The sequence below is a fragment of the Typha angustifolia genome, chromosome 4 (genome assembly GCF_048772165.1).
Source record: "Typha angustifolia cultivar Huaian chromosome 4, ASM4877216v1, whole genome shotgun sequence".
Taxonomy (NCBI): domain Eukaryota; kingdom Viridiplantae; phylum Streptophyta; class Magnoliopsida; order Poales; family Typhaceae; genus Typha; species Typha angustifolia.
In genome coordinates this window covers 1,288,050-1,312,182 of record NC_133242.1, presented here as the reverse complement: position 1 = coordinate 1,312,182, position 24,133 = coordinate 1,288,050, and the positions used below count along the sequence as shown (strand labels likewise).

The window sequence follows — 24,133 nt, the reverse complement described above, 5'->3', positions numbered from 1 at the left end:
TCTTTTATGCCAACTAAGGCAGGCATCTGTTCCAAATGGAACCCACTGACAGCTCTATTAGCTATTCTTTTCCAAGTGGTTCTAAGGCATGCATCTGTTCCAAATTAGAAATTTTAGTATACATAATATTAAATTTTTGATTAACTTAATATCTGGATAAAAATGTAATAATAGGAGAGAGGAAGAAAAGTAAGGATAATTTTATTCATATAATTAGTTAGTTAATTTTTTTTAATTTTTTCTAACGTAATTTCTAATGAAGAAGATTTAGTAGGGTATATGTTCAATTTTGAAAAGTGACTAGTGATATAGAGTGACTGTTATAAACTGGTCTGATCCGATCCGTAACGGTTCCGAAACTTAGATCCTAAATTGGTAGCCCTCCAATGACTAGATGGATGCTAGGGTTAGTTCGCGGTGTGAATGGGGAGAAGTTGTTGTGGAAGAGGGTGGTTAGAGGCTGGAAGAAGCCGACCAAAGACTTGGGCGGTAGAAGAAGAGAGATAGGAGACGATGCCAATAGTTAGAGTCAAGAGAGAAGAAGATAATGCTAATACCAATTCCAATAACAATATGAGATCTCAATTAAGATTTCCTCTATATATATACATATATATATAGTTCACCCTAAGAATTTATTAATTAACGTAAACACACTCCAAACAACTCTAACAATCTCTAACTTAACCCACACTTTCGTCGCGGTGCGTTCGAACGCAGAATTTCAATTCTTTGTCGAAGTGAACGTGATACAAGCGTTCGAACGGCCCCATTCGAACGCGGTCCTTACGTGCTTTATTTATTCTATTACTCAACTAGATAAATAGGTTCATTTCTATAAACCTAATGTCACGCGTGAAACTAATATGAATCGAATAGCATCTGAGAGAGTCAAAATGCAACTTAACATTTAATAAGATTAAGAGAAAATTATAAATAATAACGTGAGCTATTAGTGCGCGTGTTCAATTTTATGACAGTTGATAATATGTGACAAAAATATGTCACAATTATCTTTCAACGTGAACATTGTGTAACAAAATATAATATATTTATCTACGTGAAAGTTACATGCAATTCAAAAAGACATTTACGTCGATCAAAATAGAAGAATAATTTAGTTGCTTCTCTGCTCCCATTTGCAGTGTTGTTAAGGGGTCAGATAATTAATTTATTTTGATAGTTCAAAGTTAATTACGTATGAAAAAAAAATAATTTAAAGAAATATCGTAGAAATATAGGGGGTGAAAAAGAAAATTATTCTTCAGAAGGAAAGAAAAAAAGAAAAAAGAGGAAAAAGGAAAATTCGATCCCGCCGCCGTAGTAACCCATGCGGCCTGACTCAATCGTGCACGTGAAACGCGTTTTCCACGTGCTAACGCCTATCGGCCGCGACGAAACCGTCTTTGGCTTCGTCCCCACTCGCTATCTCGTTCCAAATCCATCCTTCTTTACAAAATTACAGCTCGACAAGAAACGCGTGAATAAATTAAACCGACCATATTTTTATATTTATACATTCTTCCTCCCCTTCATACCCATCGAATCTAAATTCCCTCCTCCCCAAAACCAACCAGAGCCTTTCAGAGAAGAAGAAGAAAGAGAAGAGAAAGATCTTAAGAACCAAAATGGTCGGCATTGGTTGCGATCCGGAGCTCAGCCTTCGCCTCGGCCTCGGCGGCGGCGGCTGCGGCGGTGAGGATTGCTCCTCTAGTGCTTCCTGCTCTGCTAAATCTATCAAGTATGTACATATACAGAGTTCTTTTATTTATTTGCTTCGCTATATTTGGTCGTTTTTGTGACGAAGTTATTGAATTCGTTCAGAGTTGAAGGATCTCGATTGGCGCCGGAGAAGCAGATCACGATCTTCTACAATGGCCAGATTTGCGTGTGCGACGTGACGGAGATCCAGGTTTGTTGTATTCCTCCGGGATTTAGTTTCATTATTACAAGTTGTCATGCTTTCGATACGAAAACCTTCTCCGATTCCTTTGTCCATACAACACCAACTTTTCCATGGTTGTGCGCCAAAAAGTTTCCTTCTTTTTATTTTTTAATCATATTTTCTTGACTTGTTGATAGATTTGTTGCCTAGTTGGGTATAACTTAGTCATCGTTGTCGATTCGATCCCTTGTTCTTGGAATACCAAGTCAAATATCTCAGATGATTATTCTACCCTGTCATTTTTGAACTTGACCCAGTAGAGTAGTCAACTTATAGTTTACGTGTTCCAATTCCAATCAAAACATGATTAGTAAATTTGTTGATTCTCTTATTAATCATTTCTTTACTATATTGGAACAGGCAAGAGCTATCATATCGATGGCAAAGCGAGAGGTGGAAGACAAAGAGAACGAGAACAACAAACACGACTTCCAGCAACTCCAATTCCCATACAAATTACAACACCGAGGCCTGAATCCTGAACTCCTCAACCAGCAACTCTCGATGAAGCGATCACTGCAGCGATTCCTTCAGAAGAGGAAGACAAGAATAGCAGCTGTCTCTCCTTACAACCACAGACACCAATGCCTATCCTCATTCATGTCATAGAGTGTGATTACTTTCGCTTTCCTCCTTGCACTCGTTTTAATTTGTTTCAATCTTTTTCTTCTTTTGTGTCTGTAGTTGTTGTAATTGATACATAATTGATTCAATCGACAGAGACATAGCAACTATACATGATCAATCTTATGAGACGGTCAACTGTAATTCATTGATATTCAAATTAAACATAGGAGGTATCGCCGCCATCTTTTGTTAGCTAAGTGCACCACGTGGAGAAAACGAATTAAGTTTAGAATACATCATGGAACCGTGGGAGAATACCATTTGCAACAGCAAAAGGTAAAGATCCCAAACTATTCTCAAAGCACTTCCTAATCTCAATTTACGCAAGGCAAGATTAAGAGAAAGAGGCCAGAAAAGGGAGGCCAAAATCCTCTACTAGACAAAAGAGAGAAAGGAAGTGAGAAGAGAGCTATGAAATATAAGAAATTCATGGGAGAAAGTCATTCCCCTCTCCTGAACTCATTATTAGTGTTTAGATAATGGGGGAGAGAGAGAAGGGGGCCAGCAGTACTAGGGTCTAGTACGAGTAATTACCCACTAGACAGTCAATTTATCTAATTAATATTTCTCGCCTAACCCCACAAAAAAAATTATAGATTGAGGGTTTGGTGTAATAAGCATGTGTAGATTAAACATAAACAGAGTAGAAATTTTACCCCAAAAAAAACAAAAAAAAAAAACAACGAATACCCAGACTATTCTGAATCTGGTATTTATGCTATAATTAATAAGTATGTCATAAGAGTAATATACAGTGGATGCATAATTTCTGAAGAATATAGTAGGGTTGCAAAGAGTCCATTTAACTTTTCCTTGGAAGAAATGGACCCAGATGCAGCTCCTCCTCCTCGCAGAGATTATATCTATCTCTCTCTCCCTCTCTCTCTCTCTCTCTCTTTCTCTGTGTCTCGTTACGGAGGATAATGGCGCTTATCCTGGTGACTTATAACCTGGGTACAGGACGATGCATGTCCGCTTCAGTCACGATGTGGTTGCGAGTAATATCTTTGAGCGAGGTGCATCCACTTAATGCCATGGTCAGCTCGAACTCATCGCGAAGCATCTGGAGTACTTTTCTTACACCAATCTCACCTTCAGCAGCCAAAGAGAACACCACAGGCCTTCCAATCTGAGATAAGTGTGAGATTTAATGAATGTACGTAAGAGACCAGAACAAAGAGAGGCATATGGGAGAGAGTGAACTCGAGAAACATGCACTTACAAATATGCCAGAAGCTCCCAGAGCTAGAGCCTTGAAGACATCAGTTCCACGACGAACGCCTCCATCCAGAAATACGGGGACTCGCCCCTGTGCAGCTTTGACAACCTGAATTTACCCACTTATATTAATAATAATATCTAAATCCTGTATACCGATACTTTGATTGTCAATTTCAACAAGAATATTTGGTTTTACTAAAGAAACTTGAAAGAACAATCTCCAGTATTGTCTTATGCCACTCCTATATGCATGAGAAATCCAACAACTTTTGCATCTCATGTGCACAGAGTCATCTTTATAACCTTAATTTGGAAACATAAAGCTACTAATGCAACCAGAGCGCGCATCATGTCATTATTGGAGTACCTCTTCGAGGGCGCTGATAGTAGCGGGAACATAATCTAGCTGACGAGCTCCATGGTTGGACACAATGATACCAGCTGCACCAGCTTGTATAGCCAGCCTAGCTGCATTTGAGAAATTAAGATATGTCATATAGGTAATCAATTTGTCAAATGAAGGAAAGGAAGACTAATGCTTACTGTCCTCTGCAGTGATAACCCCTTTCACTAAAATTGGCATAGAAGTGATTGTTTGCAACCACTTAACATCCTGGTAATCCAAAACAATTACTCAGAAATATTCATAAAGACCCTTCATAAGTGGAGAATATTATAGCATTCAACATTACTATTTATTACCCAGAAATAATATTAAAAAAAAGAAGATATTTCATACTAATCACAGACTGTTCAGTTTTCTTATAAATCTCAAGAGAGTTAAATTTAAGAACAGGTACGGGGCAACAATAGTGTTTTAGCAGCAGATCAGTACTGAACTCTGCTATTGAGTAAGCAAAGTATTATCTACTTCAGAGATTAAGAAGAAAACTATTATAACATACCTTCCAGCTCAATGTGCGATCAATTTGGCCAGCAACATATGATGCAAGCCCAGAGTCACTCGACTGTACACAAACATCAATATACCAAATGAGAAATTGGATACTGCAAGTTTATAACTGACATAAATTTAACACTCACTTTATCCATTTTCCCAAGGTTCAAGCCCTCAAAGTTCTTGAGGGCCAAATGTGGTGGTAAGACAAATCTGCAATACAACACATTAAGAGGGTTATATATATATATAAAATAAATAAAAATAGTGTGGTGGAGTAACATCAGTTTCAAAGATGGTCATATGACTAAATCTGTAGCATGGAGCAGTGTGATGGAGTAACATTTGTTTGAAGCCTCAGACTTAGCATCTACCCTCCCATGAGGATTTTGATAATGTCTTCCATTATCATTGCTTATCTTTTTTCCAAGTTATTGCATTTCTATGAGGATAGGTGACTTCCTAAACATGAACTTGAACTTTCTGCACTCGTGAATCCAATCTTGTTCTAAGCAAAACCAAAAAAGAAATCATTGTCCATGCCTGTTCTTTATGTCAGCTTCCCTGCGGCCAAGTCTTGGAGTATCCACAGTAAGTGCTATTGCCTTGAATCCAGCCCTTTCAGCTCTTCTAACTAGCTGTGCAACTACTTTCCTATCTTTGTAGACCTACAAGGACAAGGAATAGATTATTAGGCAAGATTTGAGGAGTTCTTCAGAAGGAGGTTCAACAATATATAGAACCACTTGGAAAAGAATAGCTAATATTTACATAGAGCTGGAAGAAGCGAATTCCTGGTCCAGTTGAGGCGACCTCTTCAACACTGGAAGTAGCCCATGATGACAGTGTCTATGAAAGAAACAAACACAACTACTAAGTATTGTTGACACAAATTTTAGAAAGAAAGTAGAGAAGTTGTCCTTCAAATTATTTTTAATAATTAAATATATACTGTGATCATGATTTGCTAAACAGAACAAAGAAAACGAAAAAAATGATAACCTAAGAGCGACATACAATTCCTAGTTAGGTGGCTATTTGAAAGCAGAACAACATTAACTGAACCTCTTGGATGTAGCTCATGAACAGTCTAGTCTGCCTCTTTAGTAATGCAAATGGGTCAAGATATATATTGATTGTCCCCTTTTCCAAGTTAGACACTCTCTCTTCCCTTGTTGACATCATTTTATACATTTGTTATACTAAATTGTGAATCGTTCATCGAAGCAGAAAATTTATGTTGCTTATATAAGAGAATCTCAACTCATCAATGTTATACACCACATGCACCCTTTTCTAAAAGGAGCGTGTCAAATTGTCACCCAGTAGAAAGACTTGGAGGTTTCCCTGCTTTTATAGAAACTGCTTCTATGTTCAGTTCAATTATTAAGTGCAGATCAGAATATAGCACTATAACCACTCAAGAGTTTGCCTATGCTTTTGCTGGTGATCATATTTGTTAGTCAAACAGAGTAACTTGAAAAATATCAAATCACAGTAAGCACAAAATGTCGGTGACAAACCATAATAGTGCCTGCTGCTGATGCTGCTCTTGCAGTTGCATACTCTCCTGTGGCAACATAACAGGCTCAATCAAGATAACATGTTTACGGCTTTTACTAGAATAATATACGGCTGACAGAAACACTGCAAAAGCAATAAGCTAAGGAAAACAAAGGTTCTATAAACTGATCTTGGGATGTACACTATGGTAAACAGATATTAAACCCTGTATCTAATTTATTTCGTACTGTAGTTAGTAACAAATATGCAAGGAATCTTTTAGATCTTCTAAACCTAGTGGGAAAAAAAAACAAAATCAAGAAAAAACATACCATCTGGGTGCGCCATTTTCTGAAAGGCTGTAGGAGCTATCATAATTGGCATTGATATCTTGAATCCCAGAATGGTTGTGGTCATGTCGATTTTGGAGACATCAATTAGTATGCGTGGGCGGAACCTATTCCAAAGTGGACGAATTATAAGATATTAGATTATTCTCGCTCCAATGAGACAAAGTGTAACAAACTGCAAACAGATCAACAGTTACAAAGTATCCAAAACAATGTCCTCGTCCGATTGCAGAAGATATGAACAAGATTGAGATTTTCTATTTCAGCTAGCACAGACAATTTCCTGAAGGACCATATTGGCCTAAAATTTCTTGGTGCTAAAAGTACTTCACGAACTCCTTAAAGAATATATTTATTTGAGTTAGCTGGATCCTGAATAAGATTAGAAGTCTTGAACAACAAAGTTCTATATACGAGCTAAAAGCTGAATCTCCATGAGATAACAGTTTCTCAACTAAGATTATAAATAATTTTTAGCCAAATCACGAAAGTGAAGAACAAAATCTAAAGAATACTCATACTGTAAGAATACTATTATGTTAGGACTAACAAAGTAATGGCGGAATTTTTGGCAACCAAAAGCTGCAGCCTCGATGACAAGTTCAACTCTTAGGGACATAGTGGTGAACACATTCCATTCACATCAGAAGATTCCAATATCAGATACTATTCGAATATAAAATTAATATATCTCCTAATGAGAAGATTATAAAACTTTTATGCAGAGGAATAAGAAACAAAACTCGCAGACGATTCACAAGACAAAACAAGCACACCAAAATGAGTAAAGATGCCAACTTTAATCTCAAAAAGGCCAGGAGATTACAGAATCCTTGAGAAAGCCTCCCTGTTCTCCTTGAGGGTCCACTGGTCCTCTGCCCCGGAAGCATAGTAGTCGAAGACCATCTTGGGCAGCTTCTGCTTCGCGATAGCCTCATACTCCGTGACATTGGTAATCTCCATCCTGGCGGGTATGCAGCAAACCACACCAAAATCCCAAATACTCTACAATCACAACATGGGCAGAAATATATACATGAAGACCTTAACGTAAATATAGTACTACATGCACGCAGACAGAGAGAGAGAGAGAGATTCCATGACTTGCAACCAAAAGCCAGATGGAAAACTAAGACCCAATTGGCCAAAACCCAAGAGAAGAAACTACAAAGAAGAGCAAGGGGAAGGAGAATAGATGGTACCTTTGTCAATTGGAGGAGGAGGAGGAGAAGCGCATGAAATGAAGCAAAGAATGGATATAGTGGTGGGGATGAAAGTTTATTATATGGGTTGGAGGTGTGAGGGGGGAGAGAGAGGGGTGGAGGAGACTGGGGAGGGGGGGTTCGCACGTAAAGACAAAGAAGGGTAACGGCGATGTGGAATTATTTGTTATGCGAGGGGGGGAAGTGCAAATGGGAGTTGGTTTTGGATTAGCTTTTCGAGGTGGGAATGAAGAATGGCACCTCCAACACTACTTCCTCATCCACATACGTCATCTCGCCCTTCCACATCCCGAAAAATTCTAAAATCGATTCATATTATCCAACACCCGTCGTCATAAAAGATTTCAGTTAAATCAGAAGCAACAACTGAGAGGAGGGTAAAAATGTCTTTTAACTCTTCTGCCGTGGTACCAAAATTCTCAACGATATCTTAATTAGATTCGTTTGTACGTGATAAAAATGAGAGATTTGAACTCATTTTATCTTAAAAGTTGGGGAAACGGAGAGCCAGAATAAATAATATGCAATCATCGTTGCTAGTTTGTAAGTGCTGTTTTAAGATAAATAGCGTGCGTTTGTGTGGTGAGGAAATGCTCCCTTATTCTTGTGCAAAAATTTTAGGTGAAGGTGGTAGGCAAATGGATGAAGGCTGATTGGGATATGAACAAATTCTAACCCCATACTTTGGGAGCAAGTGGATTTGTTAATACCTGACCATTTCACAACCACAAAGTCTCCAATATCTATTTTTAAAAAGCCTTCAAAATAACTTACTGGAGATCTTTTTGTGCAGATTGGCATGCATCGCTAACTGCGTACAAAAGATGGTACAGTATTAGCTGGGTTCTACCTGCCCTTAGAATTACCATGAGTTATAAATGCTTTTCCCAATGTTATTACAGCAACAGCAGGACTTGATTTTCTTTTTCAGAGCAATAAAGGATAATCGAAATGAAGCTTTGACACATAATACAATAATCAATTATGTCAAAGACCAAACTGGGACAAACATGGTACACAAAACTACTCCATAGCAAAGGGTAACTTCGCATTTAACTTTAGTTGCAATTAGCAAACATAAGCGAAGCCATAGAACAGACATATACTAGCAATCTACACAGAGAGAGGGATCGCTTGATTTAAACGCCATAGTACTGGAGTACTGGAGCAAGCTTGTCTCACAATTATGGGCAATAATTGTTCAAGATCCTGTTTCCTCTCGAGATCCAAAATCATTGCTCCTGTCTCCTAGATAATCAAATAATTTTCTGCATCTTAACTGTCTCCCTTAACATCATTTCCCCAAACACTGTCCCATGAACCACCATTAGCTTTTGGCGCCTCGATATAATGCCGGCCCTGCCCGTCAAGACCTGGAACTTCACCGGCTACTGGAATTTGGGATTTTCTAGGCTTGGTCCTGACCCCCAGCAAACGCAAAACAAACCTCGCGAGCTCACCATAAAGTAGGCCAGAACGATCAAAGAGCTGCAACAAGAATCATAAGGCCAACGGTTATTCAATCAACTAAATATATCAAGTAGAATAAATCAAGATGAGATGACAAATTAGTATTAGAGGCAGCAAACAGCACCTGTAGAAGAGCTGACATGAACATGTGAAATGCTTGGGTGTTCTGATCTATAAGAAACGCAATTCGACCAAAGAAATTCACAACGCCATGCATCTGAATGAATGGAAGAGAAAAGAACAGGAACACGAGTCAACAAACTGAAACAAGGATAAGGAATCATGAAGGTGTATATACAGTTTCAAAAGCTCCAGTTAGACATGGTCGTCAAACAAAGCATCACAAGCCAAACAATAAGAAATCTTAAATACTTGTAATATAACTGTAACAGCAGTTTACTCAACAGAGATGCAGCGCTGACAAATGACATTGCCGACATCAAAAGGATTAAACGAAAACACTTCACATTTCCCAAGAAGATTAAAGTTGTCAGCAAGAGGTTCTATGCATAACTTCATAACCAATTGGAGTTTGTGTAGAAACCAGCAGAAAGCTCAATTATACTACAATTTTAGCCGCTGGAAGGAGAAAACTGTCTTACCACACGCAGGAAGGACATCCAAAATCCCGGAGGTGATGAAGGAGGACCAAATGGATTATTTGGATCCTGATTACCATAAGGACCACCCATGGCACCCATACCGCCCATGCCACCCATGCCACCCATTCCATAACCACCGAGGGTGCCTCCCAAGCCACTGTTATACATGCTACCACCATACATACCAGAACCTCCATTTAAACCCCCATACCCTGAATACATGCTATTTCCATAGAGCCCGCCACCATATGATCCTCCATATCCCCCGTATGATGAACCATACATGCCAGATCCATAACCTGAATTGTAGTTCATATTCGAACCATAACCTGTAATTAATGGAACTTTCAAAACATGAATGAGGAGCAAACAACTGCAAAGTAAGAGGACATCATCCAAATCTAATGATTACCTCCATAAGTGCTTCCATAGCCTTGCTGCCAAGTCCTCGGGGGCACAGGCCTGCCAAGACTGTTGACATTTGCAGAGACATTCCTCTCTGCATTTGAAACAATTTCTCCCGGTTTTGCAGTTCCAGAGGATTCAACGACATCACTAGTGGTGCCAGGAGATGGGGGCTTAAAAGGTCCAGGACCAGATGAAGTCCCAGTTCGTTCCCAAGGCTTCGGTGGCGCTGTATTACCTGCATAGGCATAATGTTCCCCAGAATGAATAACAAGGCTCAATTAATCTAAAGTAATAATGTTCCCAGAATAAATAACAAGGCTCAATTAATCTAAAGTAAGTAGGAATATATATATATATATATATATATAGAGAGAGAGAGAGAGAGAGAGAGAGAGAGAGAGAGAGAGAGAGAGAGAGAGAGAACAACTATTGAAGCAGATATTGAGCTCCTAATTAGATAAAAGAATGAGGAAAATAAATGATTAAAGAGCAAGAAATGTCCAGGAACAACGAAAGAATTTGGCGTCAAATTGATGGAAGGTAATAACAACAAAGGATCAATTGACAGTTCAACACATGAGAGGCTGACAGTGATAATAAATTTACTCACATTCTAGCTCTTCCACAATCAATAAGGTAACAGAGTGGTAGAGAAGAAATATCATCTCTGATAACAAAATGATGGATAGCAGTTGATTTCAATATATAGTCACAGCATAAATTCAGGCAATTCGAAGAGAATTAGGCAAATAAAAGGTTGATTCAGTTAAATTAAATTTCAAAACATGAGGATATATAAGCAGCCTTTTTGTACATCATATCCTTATGAGTATAGTAATAGACAGTTTCTTTGCATCTGATGTCATTGAATAAGAGGACTCTGAGATGCAATTTCATTATTTTATGATAAAGAATTATCTTCAGCTTAAACAGGAAAGTATGAGGAACTATGGAATGACTCAACAGTAATTTGGATTGAGCAGTAAAAGGTGGCAATTGATCAAGAAAGTCTAGGACAGTAATGCGTCTATTAGACACATTAGTAGTACATCAAATAAATACAATTACAATCAGAGTTGCTATGATTAGTATGTGAAAGGCGCCTTTTGATCACAAGTTACTAATAATACTATTAGGAATACCATGATTGACAAATATGAAGCATATCTACTGTACTAGCCCATCACTAAGCATATCTATTGTACTAGCCCATCACTAAGTCTAAAGAGGTCTTGCGACAACAGTATATGATTTCAAGGAACCATATATTTTTTTACAATGCGGCTTATAATAAGCATCAAAAGACACAAAGTAATTCTAAAATATCACATGCAAGTACCAACAATCAAACCTTTAGTCCCAATTATTTGAGGTTAGCCAATAAGATATCCCATGCAAATGCTACAATAAAGTAGAATACTGTAGGATAGAATCAGATAGTTTTTATCTTGATTATTGAAGACCATTGAGATTAAAGAACTCAAATGTTCTTCTGTCCATCTCGATCCTTGAAGAACTCAAAAGCTGTCCTCTATCATATTCTCCCCCCAATTATCGATGGTCCAACTAGCTAAGAAACTGAATGTTATCAAACGAGAATAATCAGTGGGAGAAACCTTAGACCATGGTGCTTCTCTATGCCAAGTAACTAAAATTTCTATTCTCAGTACAAACTATCCTATTATCCTCCAATGCTATAGAAACGAAGAAAGATATATTTCCTCATACCTCAAAGATTGATGGCGAATTAGACTTATCTAGCAGCTTAACTATATTATACATACATAATTTTCGGATTCATATATTCTGCGGAAGCTTACTTCACATGACGAAGAAATAATCAAGGCCAAAGTAAATATTTATCAGTATCAAAATAATCGCAAATTCAATTACATATCAATCGGATACAAATCCCACTTCAATAAATTAACTCTCATAGTTCACTACAGAATTTACTGCACTAGTACTAATTGTTTCAATACTATCGTTTGCACCCCCGACTGCATTTTAGAGGGAGCACGTATAACATCCTCGTCTTCGTATAATAAAAGCGCACTGCAACCACAAAACCCTAACGGAAATCACCTAAGTGAAAACAAAGAATGCCTAAATCCATCTGACAGCAATATAATTATGAATCAATTACAAAATCCTACCAATTCCCAAAAAAGCGAATCTATTCCCTAACCTCAAAAGCCCGAGTCGATCCGCCACCATCACAAACTCGACAAAAACAAATCAAAGGCCTGATCCTTAATGACGCGGAATAGCAAACGAAAGTAATCGGGTTACTCAGCTCGATTCTCGAAGAAACGGTGCGAACTAGGTATCTCCAAACCCTTATCGATATATTCGGCCAGAAACCATAAAATTACTCTGAAAATTTCTAGGGCTCAGATCGGGATTACGAACCTGTGGGCGGAGAATTCGAAGCCATGGCGTCTCTCCGATGGATCGAGGAGGTTTCTTCTCTCTCCCCGCTCTCTCTTTCTCTCTCTCTCTCTCCCCGTCACCAACTCCAAAGAAGCATGGCAATGACACGATAATTACAAGCAGCAGAAAAATAAAAGAAAATTAAACTACTAGATATATATCATAGATGCGTACGATGGTCATCCACTTTGGTTGGTTAGCGTGTTCGTTAACGGGTCGGGTCCTCACTCTCTAAACCGGGTGCGCCTCGGAAAACGTGGTAATTATTAATCTCCGGACTAGACTACATCAAGTATATAATATTTCATTAAAATTTCATTTGATTATTTTGTTTTTGGGCACATATATTTTATTGGCTGTTTCCAGGATCTTTTATGATTGTTTAGAATAAATTCAGTCAAATTTGGCAGCACCAAAACGTGACTCGTGATTGGATTTGATTAAAACGGTGGTGGCCCATCTTGACCGATACCAAGTATGCCATCTGCAGTCAAAGGACCAATACGTTTGCAATTAGATCCAACCAGTCCTTATTAGATTGATCATATCCTATAATTAAAACGCGACTCCGTCGTTCCGACACTGCTTTCTCTTCTTCTGCCTTCAAATTGCAAGGAAGGAGCGGAAAGTGCAGCGAATTAAGTCCAGGCTTGACTCACTGGTCCTTAAGAAAAAAAAAATCTATATTTTACACCCTAAACATATTCGTAGTAGTTCTTGAGAAAAATATGTATTATTAATGCCTCAATAATAACGATGTTGCATCTGCCACGTGTTTTGCCACATCAGACAAGACAAAATTAGACCATATACAGACATTTTCAAATGTGATGATGATACAAACCATACATAAACTAGTCATCAGTAAGAAGGCATCACATTTACATAAAAGAGCCATGAACAAAAGATACTTAGCATCTCAAGCCAAAACAAGCAACTGGAACTCCCATTCAGATTACTTGAGGATTGGCTTGACTGCAGAGCATAAGGGTGATCAACTCCATCCTCATCAGCCAATGAACTGTTGCTAGATTTAGAAGAGGCAGCACAAGGTGGAGCTTCCAAGTAGTAGGAGAGATTCTGATACCTGTGTGGATCTATGCACAGATCCTTGTTGTCCCTAACATCCAGCCTCTTTCCAAGCCTGCTCACAAACCCATTTGAGAACCCAATCTCCCCGATGAACTGGTTCTGGCTCAAGTTGAGCTGACCCAAGTGAGGCAGTGCCCCTAAACTTGGAGGGATTGACCCATTTAAGCTGTTCCTGTCCAAGGACAAGGCAGTGAGGTTGCGTAAGGAGGCAAAGTATGAGGGTATGGGTCCTAAAAGCCCACATCCAGATAGACCCAACACAGCCAGTTTCCTCAGAGATCCAACAAAGAGAGGTATCCTTGTGCCTATAGGATTGTTCACCATTAACAGGTATTGCAACTCTTTTAGCTCAGAGAAGGTCTCTGGAATTGGCCCAGTTAGAGAGTTGTAGCTCAAATCCAATAAAACCAATCTGTCTAACTTGCCCATATCAGGTGGTATCCTCCCAGAGAGCTTATTGAAGCTGAGGTCAATTTTTTGGAGGGTATGGAGTTGGCCCAGAGAAGAAGGCACCTGCCCTACTAACTCATTCCAGCTGAGATCAAAGATGGCCAACCTAGTCAACCCACCAATCTCCACAGGGATTTCTCCAGTGAGTGAGTTGTAGCTGAGGTCCAACTGCTCCAGGTTTCTTAGCCCACCAAGCTCCCCTGGCACGCCTCCATGTAGATTGTTCTGTGACAAGCTCAGGACTCTCAAGTTGGCCAACGTAGCCAGGCTTGAGGGGATCTCTCCAGATAGGCCAGTGTTGGACTTGAGCACCAACTGCTCCAAAGAGGAGGCATTGGTGAAGAGAGATGGAGGTAGGATAACTTTAGCTGGGGCAAGGAAACAACTAAACAGAGAGAAGGACTTGAGGTAAGGCAGCTTGAGAAGAGACGGAGAGAGCTTGGCTGAGGGCTTACAAGGAGGAGAGGCAACGTCTGGGCCAATGTGGATTCTGGTGACATGGAGCAACCCATCTTGGCCTTGATTCTGAACCATCTCACATTGGATTCCAGGCCATGGTGTGTCAGTACAAGGGTGCGGGTGGAATTGGGCCCATGTGGGGTCTTCTAAGAGGTCACCCAGCACCTCAAAAAGACCCAGTAGCTCCTCCCTACCCATCCCAACTCCATCATCATCACCATCACCATCACCCACGACTTGGGATGCCGCCCCATGAGCAAAGAGGAGGAGCAGGCAGAAGAAGAAGAAGAAGAAGAAGAAGAAGCGAGCCATGAAGGCAGAGGAGCTGTGAAAGTAGGAGAGTGATGAAAGAGATGGGTCATGAGTGTGCTCTTTCTTCGTTTATTAATGAAGCCGAAGCTTTCCTCTATGAATGTTTGTTTATTGGGGGCTGGGGCGGAAAGCTGATAGACAACTGTTACGCTAATGTGTCTGGTTTCACCTCCAGGGGGGGCATCGACATGAAATGTCCTGACTTAAACTAGTGCAAAAATATAAATAAAAAACATCTCCTTGGGTACGACGCCCATAATTTTTTCTATGGCTGTCGAGTCCCTTCTCTCGCCAAACCCGAGCTAGAACCGGAAACTCACTGTCCTTCCCTCTGTCTTTACTATTCAAACTCGATCAAATACTTTTTCTTCTTTTGTCCACAAAAGAAAAAGAAAAAAAAAAAAAAGAGAGAGAATTTCTTTTTTCCTTTAAGCGGTCAAAGTGGTGCTCAAAAGGAGGTGGGGGTGGAAGTAAAGCTGCGGGATGACGAACAGGAAGCAGAGTGCTGACCAGCACTCTGGGTGTTGCCAGGTGGGACCCACGAGGCGTAATTTATTTTTCAAGTGTAGGGATGAGGAGCCGGACGGCATTGGAGGGGTTTTGTGTCGCGTGTTGGGTGATGGGGACTGGACGGAGGAGCAGGGGGCGTGGTCTTGTCGTACAGAGGGAAAGTGGTCTTGTTTTGGAAACTAGAATCTCTTGTCAGATTCCTTTCCTTTCCTTGTTCCAGAGAAAGAAGCCTAATTTTAGTTCGGCTCTTATTAATTAATCCCATCCACCCTAAATTTCTAAGGAGGCCCATTTTATTCGGCCTTTCATCAGGGGTGGGTGGGCTGACAAGAGCGAGCCCTTCATTTCACGAATCTGGGCCAGTTGGGCCCAATCATCAAAATAAACTATCTTTTGATTTATTTTACTTCATATTTTGATTCCTTATAGATTGGTTGGCCTTCCTAAAAGAATATAGTTAGGTAAATTATAAATCTAATACAATAGATTATTTAGAGCATCTGGATTAGACACTCAAGAGTTAGTATCAATGATGATAATGATCCTTTATAATTATGTAAGAAATGTGTAAACAACACCATAAATTATCACCCTATTATTATTGTTATTGATCGTTCAACATTGATGTTCTATTTTTTAAGTTATCTCAAAACCATTTTATGGTATGTTCAATCTGATGAAAAGTATTTGTGACACGTATTGCATCAATTAGCCATTAAAATTTTCGTGTTAAAATATCATACGGCTGTTACTTGATTTACATTAGTCCCTACAGGAACCAATTGACTCTTATTTTAGAGGAAAAAAATATAATGATTTATGTATATGAAAATGAGCTATAATCTCCCAGTATTTCGGTGGATCTCATGGAAAGCTAGTGTACATTTTACATTACATAATTCTTGTCTGCGAATCAATTCCCACCTCTCTGCCAATCTTGTGTAAGCTGCTATCTCTTTCCTTTCCTACTGAAATTCCTTTAATTTCCTCCCAGAAAAAGGAGTGGGTGACAATAAATAGTGGGAAGATAAGATTGTCTCCATTGCCAGCCACCTCCCCTGCAATACACCTCATTTATAATTACTTCCTCATGTCAAGTACCAAAAACACACTTTACTTGCAGAGAAAGAAAAGCCAATAAATGTGTTTTTGACCTAGGTCTGTTTTCACTGCAATCCTAAATAAAACGTTAAATTACTATGCATTAATATTTTTTAAAGTAAATGTTGATATGATCGGTCCAATTTTGCTTCGTATCGTATCGATAATTTTTATAAAAGAAAATATGTTTAATTATAAAGATATCTATAGATAAATTACTGATAAGTTCAGCATTTTACGTAAGGACAAGGACAAGAGTGTCACCTACTCAATTTTATATTAAGCTTTAAAATGTAATTTATTTAGATAAATAAAATATAAAAGACGAAAGACCAAAACCCAATTGCCCTCTCCTTAATTACATATTTTAATTGATAGCCAACTGAGACTATTCTTTCTCTCTTCTTGTCTTACTTGTGAGTTATGACTTATGACGCAAGCAGTGACAGTTCCCTATGGACTTTGCAACTCTATAAAACGTCTCCCACTCTTCCGGGGTTCACTTATTGTCTACCCATTTATCCATCTCTTTTATCCATGGCTGCTGAGAAGGGAGTAACGCTGTTGGATGTGTGGGTGAGCCCATTCGGGCAGCGGGCTCGGATAGCTCTGGCCGAGAAGGGGGTGGATTACGAGTATAAGGAGGAGAACTTGGCGGATAAGAGCCCGTTATTGCTCAAATACAACCCGATTCATAAGAAAATCCCGGTACTTATCCACGATGGGAAGTCCGTCTGCGAGTCGCTTATCATGGTCCAGTATATTGACGAGGCGTGGTCGGATAAGCATCCTATCCTCCCGTCGGACCCTTATGCGAGGGCGCAAGCTCGATTCTGGGCCGATTTCGTGGATAAGAAGGTATAATTCTTTTCCCCCCATTGATAGTTATTCTAGGGTTCTCTTCTTTTTGCATGTCAATTTTGGGGATAAATTTTGCTGATAATGTCTTTTCTTGTGGTCCAACTGTCAAGAAAGGTCAGATAATGTCGTTTAATGGGATATATATATTTCTACTCTTAGACTAGTCAAATACTAAGGTTAATATCTACATTTAAGAAGATTTAAATAGTTATAAGGGAATAAGGGGGGCATTTGAAAAAAAAATAAAAATTTGCCTTTTAATTTTTAAAAATAATTAAAAAAATGATTCTTTTTTAATAGAAGAGTTTATGTAAAAATGAGCAGAGGACTAATTTGTGAATCATATTTTTGATATATATATATATATATATAAATAATAGATCTATGAGAGTGGCACAAAGCTATGGAAGCTCAAGGGTGCAGAGCAAGAAGAGGCCAAGAAGGAGATGATCGAAAGCCTCAAGCTCTTGGAGGCGGAGCTCGGCGAGAAGAAGTACTTCGGCGGCGAGACGTTCGGCTTCGTCGACATCGCCTTCGTGCCGTTCACGCCGTGGTTCTACACGTACGAGACCTCTGCCGACTTCAAGGTTGAGGAGGTGGCTCCCAAGCTTGTGGCCTGGACCAAGAGGTGCATGGAGAGGGAGAGTGTGGCCAAGACTCTCTATGACCCCCTTAAGGTTTATGAGTTTGTGGGCATCTTGAAGAAGAGATTTGGGATTGAGTAAGAATCTAAGGAAGGAAGGAAGGATGGCAATGCATCATAGCACGGTCATGGCTACACATTTTATGCTTTCTCGTGTTGTTTTGAAGTCTTCATGGAGTCTTAGTCTACGTAGAGTTTGGAAACGAGGCAGCTCGGCGTTTGCCTCCTTGTTCCTTTCTTCTGTTTACACCTCGGTGTGTCAATAACTATGGAAGCTTTCAATGGTGTCGATCTCATGCTGTGATTGCTTTTAATTGCTTTGAAATTGCATGATTTGGAAACCAGAATCGAGCTTGATGAACTCCAGAGAGGGTAGAGGAGACTAATTAATTAACTGGGCTCTATTTATTAATCCTGATCCAACCTATATTCATGAATGAAATATCTAAGGAGCCCTTCATTTCACCAATCTGGACAAGTTAGGCCCACTCATCATAATAATTAAATAAACTCTCTTTTGATTTATTTTAGCTAGTGGGATAATTTGGATGGCTAGTCCAAGCCTAACTATCAGCAAAGTAGTCGAATTCCTACCATCGATCGAACAGAACTGATTGTTGTGCCAACAGGGACTTTTTCAATCATTGGGGATAAGACACTCAATGAGGACAATGATCCATTTAGTTATTTGAGAATTTTGTAGAAAACACTATATATTATCACCCTATTAAATTATTATTTATCATACAATTTTTACGTTTTATTTTTGTTAAAAAAAATCACTTTTGGATAAAAAAATTTCTCGAAAATTATCTAACTTTCATAAGAACATTTTTGATAACTAAAAAATACAGTTTAATAAAATGATTCATTTTAAAGAAGAAAGTCAAATTAAAGAAGTGAAATTAATTTTAATAGGTAAGAAAACTATTTATTCGATATATGTTCTACAATCAAACGATTTAATAGGTAAGAAAATAGTTTTATTTTTATATTTTATTAAAAAAAAATTATTTTACTGAACTGAAATACTTCATTAAAATTCAACTTCTAACAACCAAAGGCGTCCTGAATCTTATAGGGATAGATGTAGATATATTAACTACTAAACCAAGCGTTTGGTAAGAACCACGACATCATCGAATTTCAATATTATAAGAGTAGAATGAGAGAGAGAAAAAAAGAGTTACCTTAGATTTGGAAGGAACCAAAATCACCAATTGGGTTTTGTTGTTTACATAACAAGTTATCCTATTCAAATCAGATAAATTATCCAGGGACTAATATAAAAAGATACAGTAGCTATCGGCACTAGTGCATATAGGTAAATTAATCCATTAAAATCAAAATCTGGTGATCGATTTGAGTATAATATTAATTTTTTGGGCGCGAACGTAAGATTGATGGAGAAAGACAGGAGACAGCGCGATGCACGAGTGAGGCAGAGGCGTACCTTGCGAGCTCTCTGTTTCTAGCATTATAATATTTATTGGGTGTACGAGGACGAGAGAGATATTCTTTTGTTAAGATTAGAAAAGAGATTAATGGATTTAATTTTGTTATCGCATGATTTAAGAAACAAATAACACCACATTCTTGTTTCATAGCACGAGTATTTCAAAGCAAAAGCAAGGCTTCATTATTGTATGTAAACAAGAGAGAGAGGAACAAGGAGGCAACGCCAAGCTGCCTCATTTCCATAGCTCTCTGCATTGTCTAAGACTCCACCCACACTTACAAACAACAAAAGAGCTAATTAAAACACAAAGAAACCATGCAAACATATATATATATATATATATATATAGGTAAATAGGCATGAAGACTTGTTAGATCTCTACTCGATCCCATATCTCTTCTTCAGGAAGCACACAAACTCATAAACCTTAATAGGATCATAGAGAGTCTTGGCCACACTCTCCCTCTCCATGCACCTCTTGGTCCAGGCCACAAGCTTGGGAGCCACCTCCTCAACCTTGAAGTTGCCAAAGGTCTCGTACGAGTAGAACCACGACGTGAACGGCACGAAGGTGATGTCCACGAAGCCGAACGCCTCGCCGCCGAAGTACTCCTTGTCGCCGAGCTCGCCCTCTAAGAGCTTGAGGATGTCTATCATCTCCTTCTTTGCCGCCTCCTGTGCCTCACCCTTGAGCTTCCATAGCTTTGTGCCACACTCATACATCTGGTATTTATATATACCAAAAAATCAAAAACTCGATAAAATTGATTCACAAATTAATTATTTTTTTTGTAAATATTTGCTCATATTGTTTATATATTCACAAAAATTCGATACAACTCTCTCTGACCTCCCCGCACATTCAAATCAGCAAAATTTATCCCCAAAATAAAGAACAGAACCCTAGAATAACTATCAACAAGGGGAAAGGAACTATACCTTCTTATCCACGAAATCGGCCCAGAATCGAGCTTGTGCCCTCGCATAAGGGTCCGATGGGAGGATAGGATACTTATCCGACCACACCTCGTCGATGTACTGGACGATGATAAGCGACTCACACACGGGCTTCCCATCGTGGATAAGTACCGGGATTTTCTTATGCACCGGATTAGATTTGAGCAACAGTGGGCTCTTCTCCGCCAAATTCTGCTCCTGATACTCGTAATCCACTCCCTTCTCGGCCAGAGCTATCCGAACCCGTTGCCCAAATGGGCTCACCCAGAAATCCAACAGCACCACTCCTTTCTCCGACGCCATGGGTAACTTTTAAAAAAAGATGGATAAATGGGTAGATAAGTTCTCTCTGCTTATGAGAGTATTCCGGAAGAGCCGAAGATTTTATAGAGCGGTTGGCATTTCTGGAGAGTTCCAAACCCCATACAGAAGAGTCACTGCTTGCGTCATAAGTTCCGAACCTCAAACTATTTGTACGGAAATAAACTTCTCCTAAATTTATTAATAAATAGAGTCTAATTTATTATAGTCCTAATAAAAATATTAAATTAATTAATATTTTATCTCTAAGTAAAAATATTAATTAGTTTAATATTTTTATCTAATCTTAAAAAAACACTGAACTGCTGAGCATTTTATATATATAAATTACTTTAATTTAATCTCTGACGATAAAAACGTTAAACTAATTAGTATTTATAAATACGCTGATTAATTTAATATTTTTATTAAAATTATAATAAATTAAATCTTATTTAATAATAATTTTAATAGATAGACTATTTGAGTGAAAAAGAAAAATCTAGTTTGGTTAGAAACTAAGATAAGAATAGTATTCTTGTATGAATAGTCTTCTTGTAAGAATAGTCTCCTTGACTCTCAAGGTTGGTAACCAAACAAAAAAAGTGGATCTCTCTAAAGATAAAAAGAAAAAAAAATGTTAATTATATATTTACCCCCTCAACTATTATTTTATATCATTTTTATTAATCTAATCAGATAGTAAATCTTTAAAATAATTTTTTCAATTAAACTTTCTAATGGCGAGGCACTATAATTTCCCAAGTGTATTTTATTCATTTCCCTATAGAGGTTACAGTGATAATTGAGTGCAGTAAATATGTAATTAAGAGGAGGGCAGTTGGGTTCTTTATTGGTGTCTCTTTCTCTGCAAGTCAAGTGGGATTTGGTCTTTACGGATCAAACATTCAAACTTGGACGGAAATGCTATGCAATAAGATTTGTATTTATTCATTTTTCTATAAAGGTTTACATTGATAGTTGAGTGCAGTAAAGATGTAATTACGAGGAGGGCAGTTGGGTTCTTTATTGGTGTCTCTTTCTCTGCAAGTCAAGTGGGATTTGGTCTTTAATGATCAAACATTCAAACTTGGATAGTAATGCTAAGCAATGAGATTAGGATATAAATGAGGTGTCTTACAGTGGAGATGGCCGGCAATGGAGACCACTTTATCTTCCCACTATTAACCGTCGTCATCTCCTTTTCCTGGGAGGAAATTAAAGTGTATCAGTAGGAAAGGAAAGAGATAGCAGCGCATGTAAGATGTAATAATTTTTTCATGAGATCCACCTAAATATATAAGCCTCTTTATTTTGAGTCTAGGGATTCCTCTAAATTAGTTCATTAACTATTTTTTTAAAGTATTTAATTAAATTTATTTATTAAAAAATTAGATTAACTAATATTAATTTTATCTATATCAAAATTTATATTAAGAAAAATAATAGAAACTAAAGAAGTGAAAAGTTTTAATTAGCTCTGGAAGGATAAAAACTAACTCCATCTCCACCTGATAATTTCTTTATCTTCTTTTTTATCTGATTATCAAATATTTATTTCTATCTTCCTTTTATCTTTCCATTTCATAAATTATATTAAGCGTTTGTTTCTATTTAGACAGTTAATAATTTAAATTTAATTAAACTAAACTCAAATACAATGAGGTAAACTTTTGCCGCCCTATAAAAAGCACTCAAGTCAAAACCAGCCTTATAGAACTCTCGGGAAACATGGTATATGAGAGCTAAATAGTGGAAAGAAAAGGCTGTAAACTATACTATTCGCATAATATAGGGTGTGAAATGAAAAGAAAATTCATAAGTAGGAATTTATATTTATTATTTCTCTTGAATTTTCTATTCTACTTAATTAATTAATTAATTAATTCTATTCTAACTCCGAGTCATGCAACTAACCCACCTCACCTCTCATTCCCCCGCCGTCCAGATTCGATCCGACGGCTCACATTACGTCAACACCTTCGCGTGGACAGCAGACGATGTCGCCACTCTCTACGTATCGCTCGATTCGCACCTCGATCCTACGTTTCAGCAAACAGCGCCAGTCCACCGAATCCGGACGTCCATCATATAACGAACGGCTGATAAAGAACCATCCCAGATCCTCGTGACGCAAGCCGTGACATGACATTACTTACATTGAATAAAGAAAAGAACGAGCAAATCTCGAGTAATCCTCGTCTTACTACTGCTATATAAAGGTTGTAAGTCCATTGAGAAATATACACCAAAAGAGTTCGAAGAGAAGAGATATAGAGAAGAAAGAAGAGATCTACATTAATGGCGTCGGAGAAGGGAGTGAAGCTTTTGAACTTCTGGGTGAGCCCATTCGGGCAGCGGGCTCAGATAGCCTTAGCCGAGAAAGGGGTGAAGTATGAGTACACAGAGGAGAACCTGATGGATAAGAGCGAGCTTCTATTGAAATCAAATCCAATCCATAAGAAGATCCCCGTGTTGATCGACGACGGCAAGCCGGTATGCGAGTCCCTCATCATCGTTGAGTATATCGACGAGAAGTGGGCCGGTAAGGCCTCGTTTCTCCCCTCGGATCCCTATGCCCGGGCCCAAGCCAGATTCTGGGCTGACTTTATCGACAAAAAGGTTATTCTGTTTATATACATTATTAGTTCATTATCTAATGGCTAGTCGTCGTCGTCGTCGTCGTCTGACGTATATATGTATATATATACACGTATTAGGTCTTCGACTGTGGATCACGTATATGGAAGCTCAAGGGTGAGGCACTGGAGGAGGCGAAGAAGGAGATGATAGGCATCCTCAAGCTCTTAGAGGGCGAGCTCGGCGACAAGGAGTACTTTGGCGGCGAGGCGTTCGGCTTCGTCGACATAGTGATGGTGCCGTTCACGGCATGGTTCTACACCTACGAGACCTTTGCCGGCTTCCAGATTGAGGAGACGAATCCGAAGCTCGTGGCGTGGGCCAAGAGGTGCATGGAGAGGGAGAGCGTGGCGAAGACTCTTCCAGACCCCAAGAAGGTTTACGAGTTCGTGGGATTTATGAGGAAGAGATTCGGGATCGAGTAAAGGATCGATCGAGTGTTTTGATTTGATTTCTTGTTTTCTTTCCGATGGATTTGAGTGTTTTTTATTTGCTGGGTGGGCCTTCCTTCTCAGTTGTGGTCGTTTAATTTCTGCTGCATAATAATAAAGTTTCATGTCTCGTTGACTTAAATTATTTGTCGTAGCATTCAATTTCAATTCCTTGGGCCCAATTCTGGCCTGGTTAAGGCCCAATATAAACAAAGGATCTGGGCCGAGGACCCTACAC

At 38.7% G+C, this 24,133-nt stretch overlaps 7 protein-coding genes across 8 annotated transcripts; 3 read left to right on the top strand and 4 right to left on the bottom strand.

Moving 5' to 3' along the window:
• The first annotated feature begins 1,535 nt into the window (after window positions 1-1,535).
• LOC140758880 (protein TIFY 5A-like) lies at window positions 1,536-2,681 on the top strand. Its single transcript, XM_073095263.1, has 3 exons — window positions 1,536-1,741; window positions 1,825-1,912; window positions 2,306-2,681. Exons 1-3 carry the CDS (start codon window positions 1,629-1,631, stop codon window positions 2,552-2,554), a joined length of 450 nt encoding a protein of 149 aa, XP_072951364.1. The 5' UTR covers window positions 1,536-1,628; the 3' UTR covers window positions 2,555-2,681.
• Window positions 2,682-3,268: 587 nt separating this feature from the next.
• On the bottom strand, window positions 3,269-7,903 carry LOC140758879 (glycolate oxidase 1-like). The gene is made up of 12 exons (XM_073095262.1): window positions 7,747-7,903; window positions 7,371-7,549; window positions 6,527-6,651; window positions 6,215-6,261; window positions 5,463-5,540; window positions 5,235-5,359; window positions 4,838-4,904; window positions 4,699-4,761; window positions 4,337-4,406; window positions 4,161-4,261; window positions 3,795-3,899; window positions 3,269-3,701 (listed from the first exon to the last, which is right to left on the bottom strand). The coding sequence occupies exons 2-12, from the start codon at window positions 7,505-7,507 to the stop codon at window positions 3,516-3,518; spliced, it is 1,104 nt and encodes a 367-aa protein (XP_072951363.1). The 5' UTR covers window positions 7,508-7,549; window positions 7,747-7,903; the 3' UTR covers window positions 3,269-3,515.
• Window positions 7,904-8,623: 720 nt separating this feature from the next.
• On the bottom strand, window positions 8,624-12,820 carry LOC140759642 (peroxisomal membrane protein 13). 2 transcript variants are annotated; one of them, XM_073096253.1, is made up of 5 exons: window positions 12,660-12,820; window positions 10,252-10,482; window positions 9,840-10,168; window positions 9,362-9,454; window positions 8,624-9,255 (listed from the first exon to the last, which is right to left on the bottom strand). In XM_073096253.1, the coding sequence occupies exons 1-5, from the start codon at window positions 12,682-12,684 to the stop codon at window positions 9,043-9,045; spliced, it is 891 nt and encodes a 296-aa protein (XP_072952354.1). In that variant the 5' UTR covers window positions 12,685-12,820; the 3' UTR covers window positions 8,624-9,042. The 2 variants fall into 2 exon arrangements, with proteins under 2 accessions (XP_072952354.1, XP_072952355.1); XM_073096254.1 differs by having other exon boundaries at window positions 9,840-10,138.
• A 566-nt stretch (window positions 12,821-13,386) lies between these two features.
• On the bottom strand, window positions 13,387-15,251 carry LOC140759384 (uncharacterized). The gene has a single exon (XM_073095929.1). It carries the CDS (start codon window positions 14,991-14,993, stop codon window positions 13,542-13,544), a length of 1,452 nt encoding a protein of 483 aa, XP_072952030.1. The 5' UTR covers window positions 14,994-15,251; the 3' UTR covers window positions 13,387-13,541.
• A 1,851-nt stretch (window positions 15,252-17,102) lies between these two features.
• Window positions 17,103-18,404, top strand: LOC140759641 (probable glutathione S-transferase). Its single transcript, XM_073096252.1, has 2 exons — window positions 17,103-17,462; window positions 17,846-18,404. The coding sequence occupies exons 1-2, from the start codon at window positions 17,142-17,144 to the stop codon at window positions 18,188-18,190; spliced, it is 666 nt and encodes a 221-aa protein (XP_072952353.1). The 5' UTR covers window positions 17,103-17,141; the 3' UTR covers window positions 18,191-18,404.
• A 1,319-nt stretch (window positions 18,405-19,723) lies between these two features.
• LOC140759687 (probable glutathione S-transferase) lies at window positions 19,724-20,891 on the bottom strand. The gene is made up of 2 exons (XM_073096318.1): window positions 20,507-20,891; window positions 19,724-20,290 (listed from the first exon to the last, which is right to left on the bottom strand). Exons 1-2 carry the CDS (start codon window positions 20,825-20,827, stop codon window positions 19,946-19,948), a joined length of 666 nt encoding a protein of 221 aa, XP_072952419.1. The 5' UTR covers window positions 20,828-20,891; the 3' UTR covers window positions 19,724-19,945.
• A 2,195-nt stretch (window positions 20,892-23,086) lies between these two features.
• On the top strand, window positions 23,087-24,037 carry LOC140759306 (probable glutathione S-transferase parC). The gene is made up of 2 exons (XM_073095830.1): window positions 23,087-23,446; window positions 23,545-24,037. Exons 1-2 carry the CDS (start codon window positions 23,126-23,128, stop codon window positions 23,887-23,889), a joined length of 666 nt encoding a protein of 221 aa, XP_072951931.1. The 5' UTR covers window positions 23,087-23,125; the 3' UTR covers window positions 23,890-24,037.
• Window positions 24,038-24,133: the final 96 nt, after the last annotated feature.